Source organism: Sorex araneus, chromosome 2, assembly GCF_027595985.1.
Source record: "Sorex araneus isolate mSorAra2 chromosome 2, mSorAra2.pri, whole genome shotgun sequence".
In the NCBI taxonomy this organism is placed as follows: domain Eukaryota; kingdom Metazoa; phylum Chordata; class Mammalia; order Eulipotyphla; family Soricidae; genus Sorex; species Sorex araneus.
The window spans coordinates 159,977,714-160,001,134 of record NC_073303.1 but is presented as its reverse complement, the minus strand read 5'-3'; the positions used below and the strand labels follow the sequence as shown (position 1 = coordinate 160,001,134).

General features: G+C 38.9%; 1 protein-coding gene across 1 annotated transcript in view; it reads right to left on the bottom strand.

Annotated features, from left to right (window-relative positions):
• Nucleotides 1–23,421, bottom strand: part of TOMM70 (translocase of outer mitochondrial membrane 70) — a 33,962-nt gene that overhangs the window by 5,982 nt on the left and 4,559 nt on the right. The window contains exons 2-8 of the mRNA XM_004606748.2: nt 16,063–16,236; nt 12,707–12,833; nt 10,218–10,327; nt 5,879–6,027; nt 2,825–3,032; nt 2,283–2,417; nt 90–197 (exon numbers count right to left, since the gene is read on the bottom strand). Coding sequence (XP_004606805.2) covers nt 90–197; nt 2,283–2,417; nt 2,825–3,032; nt 5,879–6,027; nt 10,218–10,327; nt 12,707–12,833; nt 16,063–16,236 — 1,011 coding nt within the window. The remainder of the gene's footprint in view (nt 1–89; nt 198–2,282; nt 2,418–2,824; nt 3,033–5,878; nt 6,028–10,217; nt 10,328–12,706; nt 12,834–16,062; nt 16,237–23,421) is intronic.

Sequence of the window (23,421 nt, the reverse complement as noted above, 5' to 3'; positions counted from 1 at the left end):
TAGCATTCACTCATATTAGGCACTTATTTTTTTTTAAGAGCAGGAAGTATAAGTGATATTTAGGAAGATGAAAAAGAAAGAGAACCTACCAGTGCAAAACATTTCTGAGCTTGTGCCAGAGCAGACTCAGGTCTTAACCTAATACATTCATCAAAATCTGCCACTGCTTCTTCAACTTGATCAAGCAGTATTTTCAGCTAAGAGAAAACATATAAATAATTTTAATTTCAAATAAGATGTTTTTCCAAATTAAACACACCTTGTCTCTATTATCATAGTTCAACAGCACACTAAGCGAGTATAAATTATTCAATAGAAATACTCTAGAAAGAGGGGGCTGGAGCAATAGCACAGCAGGTAGGGCGTTTGCCTTGCATGCGGCCGACCCGAGTTTGATTCCCAGCATCCCATATGGTCCCCTGAGCACCGCCAGGAGTAATTCCCGAGTGCAGAGCCAGGAGTAACCTCTGTGCATAGCCAGGTGTGACCCAAAAAGCAAAAAAGAAAAAAAAATACTCTAGAAACTCGAAAGTCTTATTTTAAACACTTTTAAAACTTAAAACTAGTGTCCATGTTTTTTAGAAAAGCACTTTAGGCCTACTATTTCTGCACTACTACTAATTTTTATCATTACTAAGCAAAACAAAAACCAAACCAAAAAAAAAAACCTCTCCAGAAAAGTAAACACTTCCCCACTTTCCAATTTCAAAGTAAATCAGACTTTGGACATCACCTTTTCAAATACTACCTAGTTATCAGACTGGGTGTGATTAAAAGGGCTGGACTGCACATCTGCGTTACACGCTGGAGGCACAGGTTCAGACCATGGCACAGTCCCCAGAGCACCAGTGGAATCAACCCCCCAGCAGCAAGCTCAGAGTACCCCGTATCACTTTTTTTGGCGCCCCAAAACAAGAAGATCAAAAATGACAAGACTATTACGTTTTCTCAGCACTACCCTTTACAGATAAATTTCACAATGAACTGCAGGGCTGAAGAGATAGCTCAATGGGCTATGTGCATGCTTTGCACTGCATGGTCTCCTGAGCACTGCTCAGAGTAACCCCCAGCACTGCAGGGTATGGCACAAAAAGAGCCTGCACTGCCTTCCACCGTGCATTTCAAGAAGCCCTGGTAAAGCAAGCAGATTATAAAACCATGTTCTCCTCCAGTAAGTCTAAAATCAAAACTTTTTTTTTTTTTTTTTTTGGTTTTTGGGTCACACCCGGCGATGCACAGGGGTTACTCCTGGCTCATGCACTCAGGAATTACTCCTGGCAGTGCTCGGGGGACCATATGGGATGCTGGGATTCGAACCTGGGTCTGCCGCATGCTAAGCAAACGCCCTACCCGCTGCTCCAGCCCCTAAAATCAAAACTTTTTCTCATACACACTCACACTTACACACACGTTCTTCTCTCTCTCTCTCTCTCTCTCTCTCTCTCTCTCTCTCTCTCACACACACACACACACTCACACACACACACACACACACTCACACTCACACACACACTCACACTCACACACACACACACACACACACACACACACACGTTTTGGGGGCCACACCTGGCAGTGCCCAGATGCTAAAGGGTCACTGTGGCAGTGTTCAAAGTACCATATACAGGGCTGGGGATTTAACTGCGGTATAGTAGCATCCAAGGCCTTACACCTATACTGTTAATGTAGCCCCACCTATTATTATATATTACAATATATATACATGTCTAAAAATTTATTCAGAACTGGTGTTTCTGGTATTGTCTGCATCGTCCAGGATAATATTCCTTATAGTAAAAAGTCCACATGTCATTTTAACACTAACTCACAATGCTCACTAAATATTTTTAATGTTTTACTAATTGAAAACCTAAACCACAAACACCTAAAAAAAAAGGACAAATCTGAACTTTCCAGCTAACATTTTTAGCCTTCCTTTTTTTTCCCCCATAGGTAAACACCAGGATTCTAAGGGTAAATAATCAAGATGTGACTGAAGAAACTTCTAACTCAAACTTTAAACCATCACAATAACTTGTTTACAGCTGCAAGAAGTGATATAAGAAAGACTTAAGACATTGGAGATGAGGGGTGGGGTGAAGTACCAACTCCCTCAATCCCAAAATCAAAGGTTTGGTAGTAAAATAGGTTTACTGGGCCTAGAGAGAGAGTATAGCAGGTAGAGAACCTGCCGTGATGCAGGTTGTGATACCTGAGTCAGAATCAGGATTAATCCCTGAGCACTGGCATATATGCCCCCAAAACAAAGAAAATAGATTCACCTGTCCTCGGTGGTGGTAAACATCTGCATTCTGAGGATCAATGTCAGCAGCCATGTTAAAATCCTGAGTAGACAGCACAGGCTGCTGCTGCTGCATGTACATGCTGCCTCTCTTGATAAGTGCATTGGCGCGAAGCTACGGACACAAATGAGAAATGGTTCAACATTACTGCATCTTATACTGATTCAGTTAAACAAACAACCTCCCCCACCCAACAGCTTACAGATTAATTCATATTACCATAAAGCTTACTCTTTGAAAATGTACCTGTTATCTGTTTTTAGAATATTCAGACCTTTGCATATCCTGAAGTGAATAGATACTATAATTCATTACTAAAGAGAAGTATAACTAAATATTTTTATTTCATTTTCACTCAACATTGCTAAATATAGTTCCTTATAAGACAAAAATAGCATTTAAGAGACTGGTAATTTTGGGATGCAAAAATGCATAAAAATTGAGAACATATACAGAAGCCTCATTTTATCATTTTTTTTCCCACATGCATGCACACACACACACATTTTTTTTTAATGTACCTTCACATTAGCTTCTTTCAAGCTAATGACTTTATCTAAATCTGGTTTGGCTGCATTAGCATTGCCAATAAGCAGGTAGAAGGTGGCTCTTAGTAATAATGCTTCTGCCATATATTTGCCTTGAGTATCTATCTCTTTTGAACATTCACTTATGATTTTATCGTAGTTTTCCTCGTCCATGTACTGTTTGGCCTTTAAATATCCAGAACTGAAAATAAAAACAAACATAAGGAATTACTAAGAAAAATTAAATGCTGACTTGCCACATTTAGTACATTTAAGTTAAACTATCCCTTTAACAAATTATAAGTCAGGGTGCAATAAGAGTGGAGCAGAGTGTAACAAATTGGGCTGTTTCTTTTTTTCTTTTTGGTTTTTTGGGCCACACCTGGCTGGGCTCAGGATTTCCTCCTGACTCTGTTCAAGGATCACCTGGCAATGCTTGAGGGACCCTATGGGGTGCCAGGCATCAAAAGTGGGTCAAGTATGTGCCAGGCAAAGGCTCCTACCCATTGTACATACCATTTCTCCAACCCCAAATTAGTAATTTTTATACACTTGGGAATTTTCATGATGCCTTAGAAAAACATGTTTTAAAAAGTAAATGACAAAGTCTCTGGAAGATACCTAAGGTTACTATAAAATTTTAACATATTTAGATATGTGAAATGTTAAGAAAATGACAGACCAATCTACATCTTATTCAGCTTTCTATCTATACAGCACATAATGGCATTTAAGTTATTTTACAACTAACAGAAAGAACAAAGAAATGGGAATTCATTGAGTTTAGGACCTGAAGCCACGGGAAAAGGTGTGATCTGAGCTGCACACCTTTAAAGATCACTATGGGAGGCCAGAATGATAGTATAGCAGGGAGACTGCTGGCCTTGCAAGCTACTGAATCTGGGTTCGATCCCCGCACCACATATGGCTTAGCCTGTCAGGAGAGATCCCTGAATTCAGCCAGGAGTAAGCCCAAAGCACAACCAGATGTGACCCCAAGACCAAATATAATCAAATCACTGTGGCTGTTAGGGAAGATAGATTATTAACAAACAATAGCTCCTGGAGGCAGGAACTATCTGAAGGAAAGGTTCTGATGCAGAAGTTCTGCTTTACATAGGAGGACAGGCCTGGAATGAATAGCTAGAAAGATCAAAACAGCGTATTTAAGAAGGGCTGTTCAATCAAGGAAGAGTTTATTAAAAAACATCTTTCCCTGGGTGCTGGAGTGGTAATAGAGTGGATAGGATGCTTGCCTTGCACATGGCCAATCCAGGAAATTTAATCCCTGACCCAGGTTCAATCCTGACACAATATATAGTGTCCTGAGCCTTCCAGGAGTCCCTGAGCATAGAGACAGGAGAAAGAACTGAGCATAACGGGTTTGCTCAAAACAAAATCAAAACTATTCTTCCCTACTTAAGATGAAAACAGCACACTATCACTATTATCTGAAGATTATCACTTTTATTGGGGATACTTCACAGAAACGATATAGTGAACTGAAAGAAATCTTTAAAGAATTCTTTATAAAGCATCGAAAAGAACATTTTTTTTTAGCATATTCTAAATAGAAAAAATCTGCAAATGACTAAATTTTTTTGGGTCAAAATCTCAAACTCCGTCAACTTACAAATTACTTTTTTTGGTTTGGGGGCCACCTGGCAGTGCTCAGGGCTTACTCCATGTCAGCCACATGTAAGGCAAGTGCCTTACCTGCTGTACTGTGTCTCTAGCACTTAGTAACTGTCCAACGGTCCCTATACTCTAGTTTTGTTCCTTAGGTGAATAAGCTAAAGTAATTATTAAATCAGACTAGAAATAATGGCTCTTAAAAGAGAATTTAAGTGCTATATATTGACAAATATCTCTAACCCTTAGAATAACCCTGTATGGTAGCTAGCTTATTAAAAATTATGATACTAGCGCTCGAATTCAAAGACTAGGGTCCAATTCTAGTTAGTGTTTTGGTGAGAGATAGATATAACCTGCTCCTTCTCAATATAGCTTTCAGGATGGTATTAACTTCATTGAAGTATTCTGGGATAAGGAAAGAAGAAATTATTGGTACATCAGAGTTATATCTTAAACATTTACTACCCAACTCTAATTTTTCCGAAAAGATTGCAGAGTAAAATCTGAACATCTTCGTAGATTTATTCCGAATACTACCCATCTTTCCCTTAAAACAAAAGCCCTGTTTTCTCAACTTTCCAATAGGTAGAAAATTGTGCCCAGCTATTAGAATAATATTCCCTTTTCGGACTGGGACTAGAGAGAGAGTATAGAAGAAAGGAGCTTGTCTTATATGCAAGTCAAACCCTGTCGTCACATATGGTCCCCTGAGTACTGCTAGGAGTAATCCCTGAACACAGAACTTGGAGTAAGCCCTAAGCAAAGCCAGGTGGGTATGTATCAAAACTAACAAAAACTGTCATGCTGAGCTTCACAGAGCTGATGCTCATGTTGGTAATTAAGTCATTCTGGTAATATTATAACTTCTATTCGAGAAAAGCTAGCCTTAACTGTAGCATAAATACTGACATAGATTGGTTAGACAACTTATTTACATCATATAAGTAGCTCCAGCTACAAATACATCCTTCTCTGTTTTGGCTCTGTTCACAACAGGTAAAAACACAAGAAGGTCTCAAGAAGAAAATCACTCATTTGGTACTTTAGTCACAGTTTATAAATTGTATACTCCCCTACATGAGACATTAAGGTGTTGTGTTACATACTAATTTTTAGATTAGTCCCCCTCTTCCAAGACAGCCAACAAGTTGCATCATTTTTGGAGTCTTCCTGAGAATATCATGTAAGGCTGAAAAAAACAGCAACCTGCTGGCAGTAAAACCTTAAATCACCAGATGTAACTCTTGGAGTGTAACAGACACATGCAAATAAGTTGTGATTTTTAATAAAGTTTCTATTTTTATGGATCGAATTTCAAAATCATTTAATGTTCTATTTCTACTCTCTAGCAACAAAAACACACAACCCAAGGTACCTAAAACATTAAGTTAATGCTATGCTTGACACACTTACTTTTCTTTCACTTCTAAAGCCTCCCCTTCCTTATCTTTATCTTCATCAGGCTTCTCTCCTTTAAGCATGGGCTGAGAAATTATATCATCTGTGAAGGAACTGAAGTATGATTTGATAAACTGTGGAGATGGCATCAGAGGTTCACGATTCTGAAATTTAATCATGTTTATATCAAAATGAGAAAACAGTAACCAAAAGAAATAGGTATATTTGTAGAACACTAAGAAACTGTTATTAAAAACTGCAATCTAATTTTCAAGCAACTAAAGAATATTAAGCTCCATAACAAGCCACAGTGCAAATAAATGGTAAAGGCATCAATCTAGTTGCTCAAAGCAGGTTTAAAAATGAGAGCACTTCTCTTCTCCAAAGATGCAAAACTAAAAAGTCCTACTGAAACTATAAAGAAGGTGAAATCTAGAACAGAGGAAGGAAATAGTCGCTGAGTTTCAATAGTCTCCTGGTCTCTGTCCTGGAAGATCAACATCTCTATTTACCACTCAAGATTCTTTCTCAGTTTTTTTGCTATTTGGGTCATACCCGGCAATACTCGGGGATACCGAAAATTGAAATGCAAGGCAAACACCCACCTTCTGTACTATCGCTCTGGCCCCTCAAGATCATTTCTTACACAAGCGTTTTCTCAACTGTATTCTGACTGCACTACATCTGAGGGTCCTCATTACAATAAATGTCAGAAGTCAAGAGGGGGTAGAGAAGAGACAGTACAGTGGTCAGGGGCTTGACTTGCATGCAACCAACCTGGGCATAATGCCTGGTACCCCACACAGTCCCCTGAGCCCTCCAGGAGTGATCCCTGAGCACAAAGCCAAGAGTTAACCCAAAGCACAGCTGAGTGGGTGCCGAAAACCAAAAACTACCACCCCAAACAAATAAAACCTAAAAGTAGAAGGAAACAATGTTTCCTTGTTTTTATTATTCTTGACATGCACTATTATAGGAGCATTCTGTTTCTCCTTATAACACAATGAAGATGATGCCGTTTTAAAGCAAGAAGGAATGACACAGGAAATGGGCACTCAAAATATAGGTTAAAAAAATGGGGGGGGGTTTGGTTTTGGGCCATACTATGCTTAGGGGTTACTTTTGGCTCAGTGCTCAGGGAGACTTTAAATGCCAGGAACTGAACTCAGGGTCTCACACAGGCAAGTGTGCCTTATCAGATCTTTTATCTTCTTTTCACTGCCTGGGCCACACCGGGCTATGTTTGGGAATTAATTCTGGCTCTGCACTCAAGGGTAGTTCCTGGCAGTGCTCAGGGGAACATACAAGGCATCAGGGATTGAACTAGGTTGTATCTGCATGCAAGGTAAACACCCTATACACTATACTATCTCTCCAGCCCCAGGAATCTGTTTTTGTAAGCAAATGATCTAATTTAGTATAGACAAGTGGCACAAAGACTGTAAAAAGAAACAGAAGGGAAAAATCTCCCATTTTTGTGCTTTGGGAGAGATTAAATTTTTCAATTTAGAATTGTACAGATAAATATTTTAAATTAGACACTCATCCAGTAATAAATATGCCGTATTTCAACACCTCACTAAACACAATGGGTAGGAAAATAAGAGTGGCAGTGATTTACCATTTCAGGGAAAGGCTAAAATAGGCATTTAAATGCACTTACTAAAAGAGATGAGATCTCAGAAAATGTCTATCTTTTAGTGCAGTTTTCTCAACTGGGAGTTATATGGCCCAGATGGTCTCCCAAGATATGCCACAAATCGAAAATTGCTTAAGAGGGGTCATGGCATGCGACTAGGGGGCCAACCTGGAGGGGCCACAGGAAGGAAACATGGACAGGACTAGGGCCACAAAACTAGAAAAAGGTTTAGAAAAGCTGTTTGAGCCTTTTTTGAGGGGGTTGTGGAGCCTGTGCCACTCTAGGCTATGCTCAGGGTTTACTCTTGGCTCTGTGATCCAGATCATGCCTAGTGGGGCTTGGGGTATCATATGTGGTGTCAGGTATCAAACCCAGGTCAAATGTGTGCAGGAACCTTACTTCTCTCTAGAATAAAAAATAATCTTTTAAGGACTTTATCAAAGGGACAAAATAAAATGGCAATAAAATTACCTTATCATTTATCTCAGGCCAGTAGACAATACAGCGAGCAGGGTGCTTGCCTTACATATGACTCACCCGAATTCGATCCCCAGCAACCCATATGATCTCCAGAATGCTGCCAGGACTAATTCCTGAATGCAGAGCCAGGAGTAAGCCCTGGATATTGCCAGGTGTGGCCCTTTGTATGATCATTTATCATACAAAGCTACTGAAAAATGTAGAGTGTTCAGGGAGATGGTTCAAAGGGTTATCAACATGCCATAAATGTGAAAGGTATAATTTAATACTTCATATCACATGTGTTCCCTAGCACTGCATGAAATGAATCTAAGAACATGCCAGACAAGTCTGGAACTACAAGGTGTGGCCCCTATATAAAAACAGTACAATGGATATAAAGATCTAAACAATATGAAAAGGATTTTGTATTTTACAAAGTGGCAAATAAAAATACTGAAAAATTATGTGGATGTTCGGGGAGATAACTCATGACTGAAGCACATGCAGGAGCCCTGAGTTCAATCCTTGGGACCAGATGGCTCCCGAGTTCTGATGGGAGTGACCCTTCTAAAGCACCAAACCAGGTTTGGGAACTTAGACAAATGTATGTAATTTTTTATTTTCTAACCACTCTACAGTCCAATCAGTATAATTAACAACAACAAACAAATCAGGTTCCTTCAAGGTTCGTTTTGTTACTTTTACATGACACTTCATATACAGTATTTTCAAGAATATCAATTCTATGAGATTGGGAAAAAAAGAGAAAAAAAAGGTCTCATTAAAAAAACTGAGATGGGGGAACAAAAAAAAAACTGAGATACTCTACTGCATCAAGCAGTGTTTCCTTGAGTTGATGATATACACCCTCCAGGGCTCCAGGGTGGTACTGAAAGAATGTAGAAAGGCAGTAATACACTCAAGTAAAACTGGGGATATGGTGGGGACATTTTCTCTTTGTTCACTTAAAGGAGGTAGATCTTGAAATCAGAAATACATTTTCCAAATTTAACAGAGCATTAAAAATTTCACAATAGAAAAAACATTCCTAAATTAGTATCTCTAACACATTACAAAGGCTTATATAAAAACAGCACATACTTATGTCACTTTTCTACCTTCAAATCTCCAAACCTACCTGTATCACTATGTGTCCCTAAGTTATAATTCATAGGGGCAAGTTACATGTTTGGTACCCATGCTTCTAAACATCCCATCATATAGCATTACTCAAGAAATGTCATCTGGGGCTGGAGTGATAGCACAGCAGGCAAGGCGTTTGCAGCTGACCCAGGTTCAATTCCCAGCATCCCATATGGTCTCCTGAGCACCACCAGGAGTAATTCCTGAATGGATGAGCCAGGAGTAACCCCTGTGCATCGCTGGGTGTGACCCAAAAAGAAAAAAAAAAGTCATCTGGCTTTTACTAATTACGCTTTTATTGCAGAAAAGCAATACCCATTTTTAAAGATTCCTTTAAAAACTCTAATGATGTAGAATGGGTTGGATCAATAGCACAGGGGATCAATAGCACAGCCTTGCACACGACCAACCTGAATTCAATTCCTCCGTCCCTATCAGAAAGTCTGACAAGCTACCGAGAGTATCCCACCTGCATGGCAGAGCCTGGCAAGCTCCCCATGGTGTATTCAGTATGTCAAAAACAGTAACAACAAGTCTCACAATGGAGACATTACTGGTGCCCGCTCGAGCAAAATCAATGAACAAAGGAACAAAAGTGCTATGACAATGCTATGATGAAGAACAGGGACTGATCAATTTTTTTAAAAGGCCAGATCAGAAATATTTTAGACTCTGCAGGTCATACAGTACCTGTGACAATCATTCAATTCTGCTGTTATAGCTTAAATACAATTAAAGACTGTTTAAATGGCTGATACAATTAAAAAAATTCATAAAAAACAGATAGATGATGATTTGGTTCACAAGGCCTATACCTGGCAACCGCTTATATAGTAATTCTTCTAGTACTGTCCTGGTACAATATCGAATGTGCATATGTATACTTTGTCACAGATCAAAGGGTCTCAGACAAACAGACATGCATTCTATTACATTTTGGCCAGAAATGCACAGAAGAGTATAAGAAAGTGAGATGTAATTTTAGTGTGATCATTTCTATCAACTTCAAGTTTAAGATTCCTGAGGCTGGAGAAATTGCAAGTTTAAGTCACAAATGACCTTCACTATATACAATGAACCTCTCTGAGTATCTGACTCAGATTATTTTACCTTGTACTTTTCTTTGGCTTTCTCTTTCCCAAGAAGTTTAAGAACTTTATCAGCTAACAGCATACTTTGTTGATTTTGGAACCCTTCTAATATACACACAGCAGTGACATCTAGAAATAATGGAATAGACAAGTAGAATTATTGCAAAAACATAGGAGCATCAAATGGGCATAATGTTAGTACAAAAAGCTGAACTTACTGATGACTTATTTTGACCATGCAAGTTTTTATACTCTATGTCCAAACTCAATACTTTTCACAATCTACTTTTCTTATGTGTGAAATGAAAGGTACTCTACTGCATTTTTTTGTTAATGTTCTCACCATTCCTTCCATATGAAGAAAATAAAACTAGGAATACAAGAATATTCTTTTTTGGCCAACAACTATTGGTCAAATAACCACACTGTAGCTCCTAGACTTCAGCGTCATTGGTTGTCTCTAAAACCAAGTTGCTACTAAGCTCTCATTATTTTAAAATCAGGGATTCAAGAGATAGCACAGTGGGTCAAGTATTTGCCTTGTACACAGCCAACCAAGGTTTAATACTAAGCACAGACCCAAAAGTAAATCCTGAGCACCACTGGATGTGGCCCCCAAACAAAAACACCCAACGGCCCTTAAGAACCTGAAGGGAAGATACCTCAAAAGTTTAGATAGCCAAGTTCAATTCCCCACACCACATGGTCCCCAAGCACCAAGAGTTAAAAGTGAGAGTAGCCCCTGGGCACCACTGTGTTTGACCCCAAAAAACAGAAACAAAAAATGTTCCAAGAGAACACCATTTCACCATGCTACACCACAGTTCAAGATATAGTGATGTGAAATTACAAAGATTAGTGGTTCCTTAACCTCCCAACCTTTCATACAAAGCACTCAAATAATTGTTCTTTGTCTTTCTGAACTGTTTCTCACAATTCAAATCATTATTTCTCCAAGTCAAAATGTTGTTAAATTCCTGATAATCTGGCTACTATGTTTTTTCTTATTCCATTAGCCCTATCTAATAACTTCTCTCTAATCATGTTAGGAATTTCAAGGCCTGGGTCATACTCAATTCTTTTTTCTGGAGCAACATTCTTTTTTACCCCCCACAACACTAAGGTGCTATCAGAAAAACCTTAATTTTTATAATATTCCCTAAAACACTATCCTGGGGCAGGGAAATAACTCAAAAGGCTGGAATGCATGCTTTGCATATATATGGTACCCACTTTGGGTTTCTCTTTTTGCATAAAGGGATTGATTCCTGGCAACACAAGATCCCCAATCACTATATTCAGAATAGCCCCCAAGCACTATTGGGTGTGAAACAAAACCAGAAACTCTCCCCACTTCCCCTCAAACCACTTACTCTTCTTTGGTAACTGAGACTTAATAAATAAACAGCATTTATCTTTAAAATATGCCATAAAAATAATTATAAATACTGATTATTGATGCTTTAAAAGATTTAAACATGTAGTAGAAAGAATTTTTAGATGGAAGAAATTATACTTTGGTTGACCTTCACATCACCTAGAAAAATGTGCATTAAAAGTCAATGGTCCCTTTGTCTGCCATGGAGGCAGGGGGAGGGTGGAGAAGGGGGGGGTATACTGGGGATATCAGTGGTGGGATGGGTGTTTGATCATTGTGTGATTGTAACCCTAACATGAAAGCTTGTAACTATCTCACAGTGATTCAAAAAAAAAAAAAAAAATTACGGTCCATTGTGTAATTAAACTTTGGTAATAGACTGGCAAATTACAAGGTACAGATTATTTATTTTATTGACAATAGCAAATTTACTTGGTGCTTTGTACCAATTGCTAATGGGGTACTATTTCTAACTGTGTATAAAATATTTACAAATGCCAAGAGCAATCTCAAAATGGAGCACCTGACTAGCACGTGTGAAGAAGTCCTGAATTCTCTTTCTGGCACTATATGGCAGCCTAGTACCAGATCTGAGCCTGAAACAGTCAGTCTCGCAACCACTGAGTACTGCCAAGATTGGCTCCTATAAAAAAATTTCACCGCAAGCGGAAAGTTAAAAGAGTATGTAAGGTACTTGTCTTTCATGTGGCTGACTCCAGCCTAATCCCTGAGAACAAAGCCAAGAGTCAACCCTGAGCACTCATAGGTATAGCCCCACAATAAAACAAATTTACCTCAAAGTTATAGTAACTGGAAATATATAAATATATGGAAATATATAGAAATATCACTTACTAGAACCTCTTTTCTGATTTCCTACACAAATTATAAACTGATGCTCAGTTGTCACATTTAAATATATGGTATAAATTGCAAATAAAGTACTAATTTAATTCCATCACTAAGAAGAAACAGTATTGAGTACCAGTAACCTTAACTTATAATAAAAGACATTCTCAATTGGGGCATAATACAACTTTTAAATAAAACAGACCCATTTATTCACAGGTAAAGGTTAACCAATAACTACAAAGTCTTTAGTTATTTTCATAAATAAAAAATACCCTCACCTTCTAAACATTCCTTCTTATTGTCTAGCTTCTCATGGGCTTTTGCACGTCTAAAGAGTGCTTTCACATATTTGGGATTAAGTTCAACAGCCTTTGTACAATCTTGTGCGACCTCTTTCCATTTTTGCTGTAATTGAAAGTATGAAGAAAATATCAAAGTAAACATTCATCAAGAAATAAGTTTTCCAAATTTAACAAAGCATTAACAATCCCACAATAGAAAAAATATTCGCAAAATAATATCCATAATACATTATAAAGGCTTATATAAAAAACAAAAGACATACTTTGTCACATTTCTACCTTCAAATTTCCAAACCTACCTGTATCTATGTGCTTACATCATCTCCTTCTTCTTTTCTGTTGAATACCAGGAAGCTAATTTAACTTAGTTTACATGACAGTAAAGGCCAGGGCCCAAGTGACAGCATAGAGTGTAGGGGTTTTGCCTTGAACAACCTGGGTTTGATCTTGGTATCCCAAATGATACCCCGAGCACCACCAGGAGTAATTACTGAGTGCAGAAACACGAGGAATAACCCCTAAACATTGCAAGGTGTGACTCCCCACCCCCCCCTGAAAAAAAATAGGCCAACCCTCCACTTGTGATGTGAACCTATGCTTTCCTATCTCAAGCAATTCACTGTTAGCTATCTCATTTCTTCATCAACCTCCTTTCTACTTAGTCATTCTCATGAGCACAAAACACTTGATCCACTATTTGCCATTTTAAAACACCCTTCACTGATTCACTAAGTCCCTAAACCCCCCATTTCTCAAATCCTTTTTTTGCTCAGTTAGCAAAGGTGCTTACCTGTACTTCCACTGACTTCAATGGCTTGTCTTTCTCAATTTCCTTCCTTGAATTCCACTATTTCATTTCTCCCTCTTGGTGATCACACTTTTTGTACTGGCATTAGATGACATTTCTTGCCCCTTTCTTTTTGTCTTAACTTTTTTTTGTGGTGCTGGGGACTGAATGCAGGTCTCTCTCCCTGTCTCTCTCTCACACACACATACCCATGTGGTTTACTAGTGAGCCACATTCCCAGCCCTAAAAAAGATATTTCTTAATTCAAACGTCTACCGAGCTGTTAAACTCCTAACATTACTCTCTGTAATTGAAGTTAATGCTTGTCTTCACTCCTCATATCCAGTGAAATAGCAAGTTACTTTGGTCCTCAGCTTCATACCTCACCTAAGAAACTACAACTTCTTAACCTAGTTCTGCTCCCCCTACTCTCGTCTCCTTCCAATGTACTACTGATAAAGCAGTGAGAGTAATTTCAGATGGTATCCTGCCCTACTCAAAACACTTAAATATTTTCTATTACACTCAGAACCAAATTCAAACTCCTTATCATTGCAGACTTTGACTGATACGGCCTATGTCATCTCCAATTTTATCCCTCTGCGCTCCAGGATCCTTTAACCACAAAGCTTTTTCCTGCCTCCTAGCAATTACATACACACCTACAATTTTGTAGTACTCTTTTCATCACTGCTTTATACAGAAACCCCATTTTCAGTTTCTCAGACTGTCATATGACTATCAAAATGCCATAAAATCAAAGTTCAGTTGATCTCCCTCAAGTTCTAATACAGTTCACTTCTGTACAGTAAGTCCTACCATATAACCCTTCCATATCAATATAAGAAATAAAATTTGAACACAAAAATGCTAGAACTGCCCAATTAACAGGAAAAAAGATAAAGATCTTAAACAGTGCAAATTAAATAAGACAGTATTTTTCTATTATTAGAGTAGCAAAAATTGAAACTAATAATACAGCCAGTGAGAATGGACAGCAAGCATGCTCACATTATCATTGGGAATAGGTGGCACTGATGCTATTTCTTTGTATTGTTATTTCTAGAAATTTATTCTAGAATTTTATCCTCTAGAATGTATGTTAAAAAAATATGAAAATATGTATTGCAACACTGAACACAACAGGAAAAATAGGAAGCAATCCAAATACTCAACAGGGAGATGTTTCTATACAAAAATATGTAAGCTACCACATATATCCTTTTAAAAGAATGAAACAGATCTATGTGTATGAAAAGCTGTATAAAATATGGTGAAACTAAGAAAAAGTCACCAACAGTATGCATAATGGAACTCAAACCCTAGCAGCTCCACATACTCAGGTTCTTCTTGCACTGAACCCAGGGTGAGAACTGTAGGGAAGGGGGCCTCAGCCTTCCTGAGCACAACTTTGGGAGGACTTCTCCCCCGCAAAAGAAAGCCACATATTAAGAATGGGTTTATACCCATTGGCTCTGAAGCGATAGCACAGCAGGTAGGGCTTGCACGCAAACGACCTGGGTTTGATCCCCAGCATCCCAGCACCACCAGGGGTAATTCCTGAGTGCAGATCCAGGAGTGACCCCTGTACACACCGAGTGTGACCCCCCCCAAAAAAAGAATATAAACCCACCCCAGCCCCAGTTACTCTATTGAGACAAAAAGTTAAAGTTTAAATTGTTGAGGATGTTGGGGTCACAAAAAACGTTAATTTTCTCTAATAATTTTGTGAAATTTAATACATATGATTTTGGATTTTGCTTATAACCAAAAACACTAAATTGTTAAGCTAAGAGACAGTACAGTGGGCACAATGCTTGCCCTACAAGTGGCTGACCTAGGTTCAATCCCCAACATCCTATGTGGTCCCCTGAGCACCACCAGGTGTGGCCTCAAAAACGAAAAAACCCAAAATAATTAAAATTTGTTCTTAAAAGTTATGTAATTAATGCCCACAGACCAATACAGGGGTTAAGGCACATGTCTGGCTAGTAGCCAATCCTCATTTGATCTTTGGCACAAGATCCCCACAAGGATCTCCAGGTACAGCTCTGAAGGTCCCCAAAACACCACCAGAATTGTCTGGGTAATCTCCTGGCACTCCAGGACAGTAACAGCATCACATCCTCAGGTCCTTGCATCAGATCCAGGATGAAAATTGTCAGGAGGGGACCTCAGATCTCCTGAACACAACTTTGGAAGGCCTACTCCCTCTGACCCCAAAGAAGAAAACAATTATATATAACTAAAGGAAAAAATATAATTAAAGAAAAAATATTATTGAAAAAATAACTTCAAAATATTTGTTGCATATACCTTCTCATTCTTTTTTGGTCACACCCAGCATTGCACAGGGGTTACTCCTGGCTCATGCACTCAGGGGACCATATGGAATGCTGGGAATCGAACCCGGGTCAGCTGCATGAAAGGCAAATGCCCTAGATGTGCTATCACTTCAGCTCCTTGTTATATGTACTTGATAGCATTAATTGAAACATGCAAAGAAGACAAAAAACAATAGAAAAAAACAACTTAGGATACATACCAATTGTTCAAAGGCAGCAGCTCTGTTTTGATAAAATGTAGAAAGGTCAACATTCTTCTCTGTAGGACATAAGCTGATAGCCTCAGTGTAGCACTGTATAGCTTGTTCATATTTTCCTGCTTTAAAGTATTTGTTGCCTTTGTTCTTGGCTGCTTGGGCTCTATCAAGAGAGTTCTGAAATAAGAGGAAATAATTATTAAACACCAAAACTCAGGAAGATTCAGGTCAAAGAAAAAAAAAGGGAGGACAAAAAAGCTGTTAACAGAAAGGTTTATAGATTTTAAACTTAAACCACACTCAGAAATTTCCCCCAAAGGCTTTAAAACTAGTGTTTCTCAATGCTGTGACATTCAAAGGGGATTCACAGATGAAAAAAAAAAATCACATAAACGAGGTGGTCATGACTTGAGACTAGGAAGCCAACCATAGGACAGGGACCACAGGAAGGAAACAAGGGTGGAAGGGTACCCTGGTCCGATAGAGCTTAGAAATACTGCTGAAGTACCACTTGGCCACCATTTCTTTAGCAACAAAAATTGCAGTGTCTTGTTTTTGCCAACCTAATGGGAATGAAATAACAGCTATCAATTTGGGGGTATTTTTACCCTCTAAGGTCTACCTTTTTGGGGGAATGGGCGCGTACCTGGCAGTGCTCAGGGGTTTCTCCTGGCTCTGTGTCAAGCTCCACCCAAGGTGATACTCAAGGGACTGTACAGCACACCAGATATCAAACCCCGCTTGGGCTGGCTGTGTGAAAAACATGAGCCCTACCTGCTGTCCTACCCATGGGCACTTTCTTAACTGTGGTTTGCATCCCCATACAATATCGTTTACCTTTGAAATGAAAATTATTTTTCAAATAAATTAATAATGATTAAGTAAATGTTTTTACTTGTATACCTTTATGCCAGGGTCACATAAAATTTTTGAGCAAGGCTGAGGAGACAGTTCAAAGGGCCAGAGTATATGCTCTGCAGGCTCCAGCGGTTCAGCTCAATCCCCAAAACTCCATAGTTCCGCTCAAGTACTGCTCCAGGAGCAAACCCAAACACGGAGTTAGGCATAGCCCCTGAGCAACACTGAGGATGGCCCAAAAACAAAATTGAAAAATGGGAGGAAGTCTCAAGTGGAAAAGTTTAGAAGCCTTGCTCTAGGCTGCATTGATAATATCTAGATATTTTTGCTTTTTTTTTTTTTTGGTGGTGGGGGGGTCACACCCAGCGATGCTCAGGGGTTACTCCTGGCTTTGCACTCAGGAATTACTCCTGGCGGTGCTTGGGGGACCATATGGGATGCCGGGGATCGAACCCGGGTCGGCCGCGTGCAAGGCAAACGCCCTACGCGCTGTGCTATCACTCCGGCCCCTCTAGATATTTTTGATTAATAAAACTAGAAGTAGGTTTATTTAATAGGTAGAACAGGATGCTATAATATTCTATAATGTGAGTTTATCCCAGAAAAAGAATTATGAGATCCAAAATGTCAATAGTATCAAAGTTTGCTGCTACACACATGGATTTAGAGTCTGAGTAAAACTGGTCGGAGACAACAAAATGCTCTCTCTCGAACATGGGCATAAAGAAACATAGTGAGGAAATAACAAAGGCAACAGAAACTCAGAACTTATCTTCAGTAGAAACCTGGAGGTATTGTGCGTGGGGCGCGGGGGAAGAAAATGGTCTACGATAATCAATGGTAGAGGGTAGTCGACATTTGTGGAGGGTATGGTGCTGGAATGATTTATCAAAGAAACCGTACCATAGTGTCCAAATAAAAATAACTACATGTTGTACAAAGGGCAGGGTGCTAGACTTGCAGACCCAGATTTGATCCTGGCACCCCATATGGTCCCCCAAGTCCACCAGGAGTGATACCTGAGCATGGTGCCAGGAGTTAGCCTGAGCAAGTCAGGCGTGCTCTCCCATCCCCACGCCCCCAAATAAAATCCTTCATGCTACCCACAAGACATGATCTAAAAGTAACAGGTCTGGGGCTAAAGGTATTAGAAAGACAGCTTCAAGGGCTGGAGCGATAGCACAGCAGGTAGGGCATTTGCCGTGCACGCGGCCATTCGGGGTTTGATTGCCAGCATCCCATATGGTCCCCTGAGCACTGCCAGGAATGGTTCCTGAGTGCAGAGCCAGGAGTAACCCCTGTGCATCGCCAGCTGTGACCCCAAAAAGAAAAAAAACAACCAGAAAAATAGCTTCAACTGGGTGTATTCTTTGTATGCAAGAGGCACATGTTGATCCCTGACACTACATGTTTCCCCTCCCTCCCAATAGCCAGGTGTGAGTGACGAGAAGCAGAGAGCTGAAAGAGGCCCCTAGTTATGGTTGGGTGTGCCCCTCACACACAAAAAAATGAAAATAAGAAAAGGCAAACTAAAAAGTATCAGACAACACTCTATTCAAAAGCCTTCTATGGATAACAGGAAGTAGTTTCAGTTAGAAAAGGTATATAGTCTGCCAACAGAATACCATAACTACCAAGGTAAAGTTTGCAACTTGGGATTTCTAGATATTAGGCACATACACATCCTAAAACATTAGGGACTTCATACAGAAAACAATGTGGCATAGTAAATACATATGAGAAGTATGTTTGATTAAAAAAGAGTACCAAAGATCTATTTATATTTTCTTACTAAAAATTAGCAGCTTTAATATGAAGGACTGGAACGACGGCACAGCGGGTAGGGCGTTTGCCTTGCACTTAGCCAACCCGGGTTCGATTCCTCCATCCCTCTCAGAGAGTCCGGCAAGCTACTGAGAGTATCCCGCCCGCACGGCAGAGCCTGGCAAGCTCTCTGTGGCATATTGGATATGCCAAAAACAGTAACATGAGACATTACTGGTGCCCACTTGAGCAAATCAACAAACAACGGGACAACAGTGCTACAGTCACTGCCACTATAGAAGGTGGTCAAATTATATTCGTAGACAGTATGATCTCAACTATATTATCTGCTCCCTACCTCCCATACTTTAACTTTCTGTGCAACTGTTTCGCTTTTATCACAATGAAGAACACCTAATAATTCTTTGACCACAGATGAAATTCAGCACAAAAGTTGGTTAACCATAACATCAGCTTATCACATCAACACCACTCTTCTGCTGTTAAACTCCATCTTCACAGGTTTAGAGAACGGGACATAAATTAAATACATATGTAAGAAAAAAGTTTTTGTCCTATTTTATTTTGCGAGGGCACACCTAGTGAGCCTCAGGAGTTATTCCTGACAATGCTCAGGGAACCATATGGGATGCTAGGAATGGAACCTGGGTCAGCTGTATGCAAGGCAAACACCTTAACTGCTATACCATCTCTCCAGTCTGAACAAAAAGGTTTTAATTGAAAATAACCACCACTCCTTAAAACAGAAGTGATTTCAGTCCCATCTTATGGGAATCCTTTGCACAACTCTTGTAACCTCCCCCACCCCATCAAGTTTACCTATTTAAATTACCACTTTAAGAATTAAAAGTTAGGCTCTCCGCCGAGATGTGGCCCGAGTGGCCACACGAGTGTGGCCTCTCCGTTGCTGGATGCCATGATCCCGGAGGCTAGCTAAACTACTTTTGGTACCAGCAGCTTCTTGCAAAAACGTCACTAGACTATGAACGATGTTGTGGCTCCACGCTGCCCCGAGAAGAAAGGTTTCTCTCTCTCGGCTTTTTCTTTGGGGGGGGGGGGAGGCGTGGCAACCGCCATCTCATAAGGACCACTAAAGAGAGGTACAAGCTTGCAATGATGCAATTTCTGGCAGAAATTTCCCTGGACTTAGTTACTAAAATACAGAAATCCAAAACCATGAAGCTGCGACCTCATATCTCTTCATTCTCAACAATGGAAAACAAATTATCAAATGCTTTTTTTTTGGCATAGTGAGGTTTTTTTTGTGGAAATATTGAATGTAATCAAAGTAAGAAGAAAGTAAAGTGAAAATTATTAGCTACAGGGCGGGGGGGGAGTGGAAGTGGGAGGGGAGGTACACTGGGGTTCTTGGTGGTGGAATATGTGCACTGGTGAAGGTATGGGTGTTCGATCACTGTATAACTAAGACTTAAGTCTGAATGCTTTGTAACTTTCCACATAGTGATTCAATTAAAAAAATAAAAGAATTAAAAGTTAAAGTTGGAAAATCAGTCCTAAAAGAGTGTCTGAAAGCATCTTTTACAAATAAGAAATGAAGGCTTATAAATTTAAAACATAATGGGAACAGTCTGAAATGTATCTTTTTATATGGTCTATTTGCAAATCTATCTAAAAGCTACTGAGAAGATTAAAAAGAACAGAGTCATTTGTTACTGGACATCATTTTCTGATTTTGTAGTCTTTTTTCAAGGTTTGAATATATCATAATATTTTATACTAAAAAACTATGAAAACCATCTTTCCCCCACATATCTTTGAAACAATTAGCTTCTGATCTTAAAGCTATGTATAACAAATAGCCAACTCTACGCCATTTCCTCAAAATTCTCTAATAACTTTCCACTACCACTGCCCACAACTCGAAATTACCTCACGGCTATCACTCTGGCATCTAGATGTAAACACAGTGTTCAAAAAAAAACTTCCTGAAAGCAAAGATTTTTGTGTATTTTTTAGGTGGTAGGAATTGAAACCAGAGCCTTGTATATGCAAGGCAAGTATTCAACTGCCAAGCTATAGCCCTGGCCCAAGAAACAGTCTGAAAAAGATTAAAACTATGGATTCGATTTCCAAAAGCAATACATGAACATAAACATAAACTTTGTGAATACTGGTTCTTACTATGACTGTGTAACTTTGCAATATTAATTCAGCAAAATTTGGAGCCAAATCCTATAGGGAATCTTGAAATTAATAAAGTGGTCACTGACAAAACTAATTCTGAAAAACTCTTTAGAAGAGTAACGCTAAACTGGAGATTTATATCCCTTTTACATATAAAACAAAGGAAAACTCAAGGATAAAAAAAAAACTTGCTTTACTTCTATGCTACATATTTATCATTCAGATTTCAGAAGAACGCGAGTCTTTTATTATTAGGATCAGAACCAGACTTAAATCTTGGAACAAAGAAAATAGAATAATGTATTTATTCTACAATTTTCCTGTTGTTCTGGTGGAAGGGTGGAAATCAGTGGTCTCATACATGTAAGGAGTATAATCTAACACTAAACTATATCTCTGGCACACAATGGATCTTTTTGTTTTTACAAAATATAACTGGATTCACTTGTTAAAAATGCACTTAATATAATTCCATTGTACACTAAGACATTCTTTCTTTATCCAGAACACTAAAGGAAATGCAAGAAATAATTAAACTGGCATCTCAGAAGACCTTCTGTTATTTAAAATACTAAAAACTGTTTAACATTAAGAAAATATACACTGGGTGATTAGTAAACTACCTAATAACCAAACACTTATTAAAAAAGTATCAAATACATATAAATACATGCATACATAAAGATACAAAATAATCTAAATAACAATGTAGTTAGCATACAAAGATTAGAAACATATTAACTCAGGTAAGTCTAAAAGGGAACAATGAAAAATATAATATGCATGCCTGTCTTCAACCAACACTGAGCTAAAACTTCTCAACAAGTGCTTGAGGAAGGAAACTTACCAGGAAACTTACCCTCCCCCAACCATTGCAGAGGCAAATCTACTCTGAAAAACAAGTTACACTTAAAGATCAAAGTTTTTATTTTGCTTGGATTAAGGTATAATCCAGACAAAACCAAAATTAAAAAGGGCTCTGGAGAGACAGTACAATGGGTTGGGTACTTTCCACCACCAAGGTTTGGGGTTGGATCCTTGGGGTCATATAATCCTTGAGCAAAGAGTCAGATAAGCCCAGGGGTACAGTTGTGTGTGACAGGCGCACACACCTGAGAGCGCGCGCGCATGCACTTAAAGTGTTTAAGACAGTTTATGAAGTTTAAATATTATTTTTCTAAACTGAAAGTAACAGTGGTCAGAATAAAACTTCAAAAGGGGAAAACTGGCTAGCACAAAAACAGAAATGTATTACAAGACCATAACTGAATCTAAACACACACACACACACACACACACACACACACAATGATACGATTTTCATGGCAAGTTTTATAAAATAGTATTTGATGGTTACATATAGTCATAGGATGGGATGGGCTAGAATCAGTTTTATTTATCTATGTGTGAGGAAATGAAATGACACCATCAAAGTTAACTACATCAGTTAAAATAGCACGAAGTGGGTTGCTGTTTCTCTTAACAGTTTCTTTCTGCTTTTATCAAAATTAAGCATCATAAATCTGAATTCTATTTTGTCAGAAGTAGCAATCAACTTTGATACATTGCCGAAGAAACAATCTTATCTATTGACCAACTGTTACTTTTCTAGGAATCAAATCAGGAAGAAAATTGCTAATAAAGTCCTTATCCCCAGCACCCCCAGATGGTCCCAAGCCTTGTGAGGAATCCTCGGTGAGGAATCCTCACGGAATAATCTCTTAGCTCAGAGTCAGAAAAAAGCCCTGCAATGCTGGGTGTGTCCCCCAAACAAACAAAATATTGGACTTCTATTTTATCATTTGGGTCTTCGAGCAATGCTCAGGGGCTTCTCCTGGCTCCGTGCTCAAAAAATCATATGGTGCCAAGGATTCAAACTGGGATTGACGTGCATGCAAGGCAAATGCCTTACTTCCTGTAGTATCACTCCAGCCCTTGGAATTGGACTTTTAGAGATGAACTTAATAAACACGTTTTTAATGAGTTATAAAATGTTCTAATGCAGTGTTATTAAACAACAGCTATCCAAGAATGATACTTCACTGGTTAAACTAAGAATACAAGACAGACAGTTCAGATTTCACAAATTCAAGGACAGTAGGGTAGACAACAGGCACTCTAGTACCACGTGTAAATGCTACAGAAGAAAAGGTTCAGTTTCATGTAAAAGCAGAGTGATACATTTTGGTAGGGTTTTAAGATTGAAATAACATATATAGAGGAGGATGAAATGGTAAGTGTACTGGGCAGCATTTACAGAACATCTAAAGGTGAGAAACTAGTAGTAAAGAGAGGCCAGAGAAATAGAACAGCAGGTAAGGTTGACCTGGATTCAATCCCTGGCATCCCGTATGGTCCCCAAACTCGCCAGCAGTAGTTCCTAAATGCAGAGCCAGGAGTAATCCTGGAGCATCACTGGTGTGGATCAAAAACAATTAAAAAAATAATAGACCTGAGGGGGGAAAGAATAGCATTTATTTAATCATGAAATAATGGCTATATAATAAATACAGTACTCAGATATTTAAGATGTAGGATCTTCTGCCTGCTTTTTTCTAACTGGAGCAGTCAGGG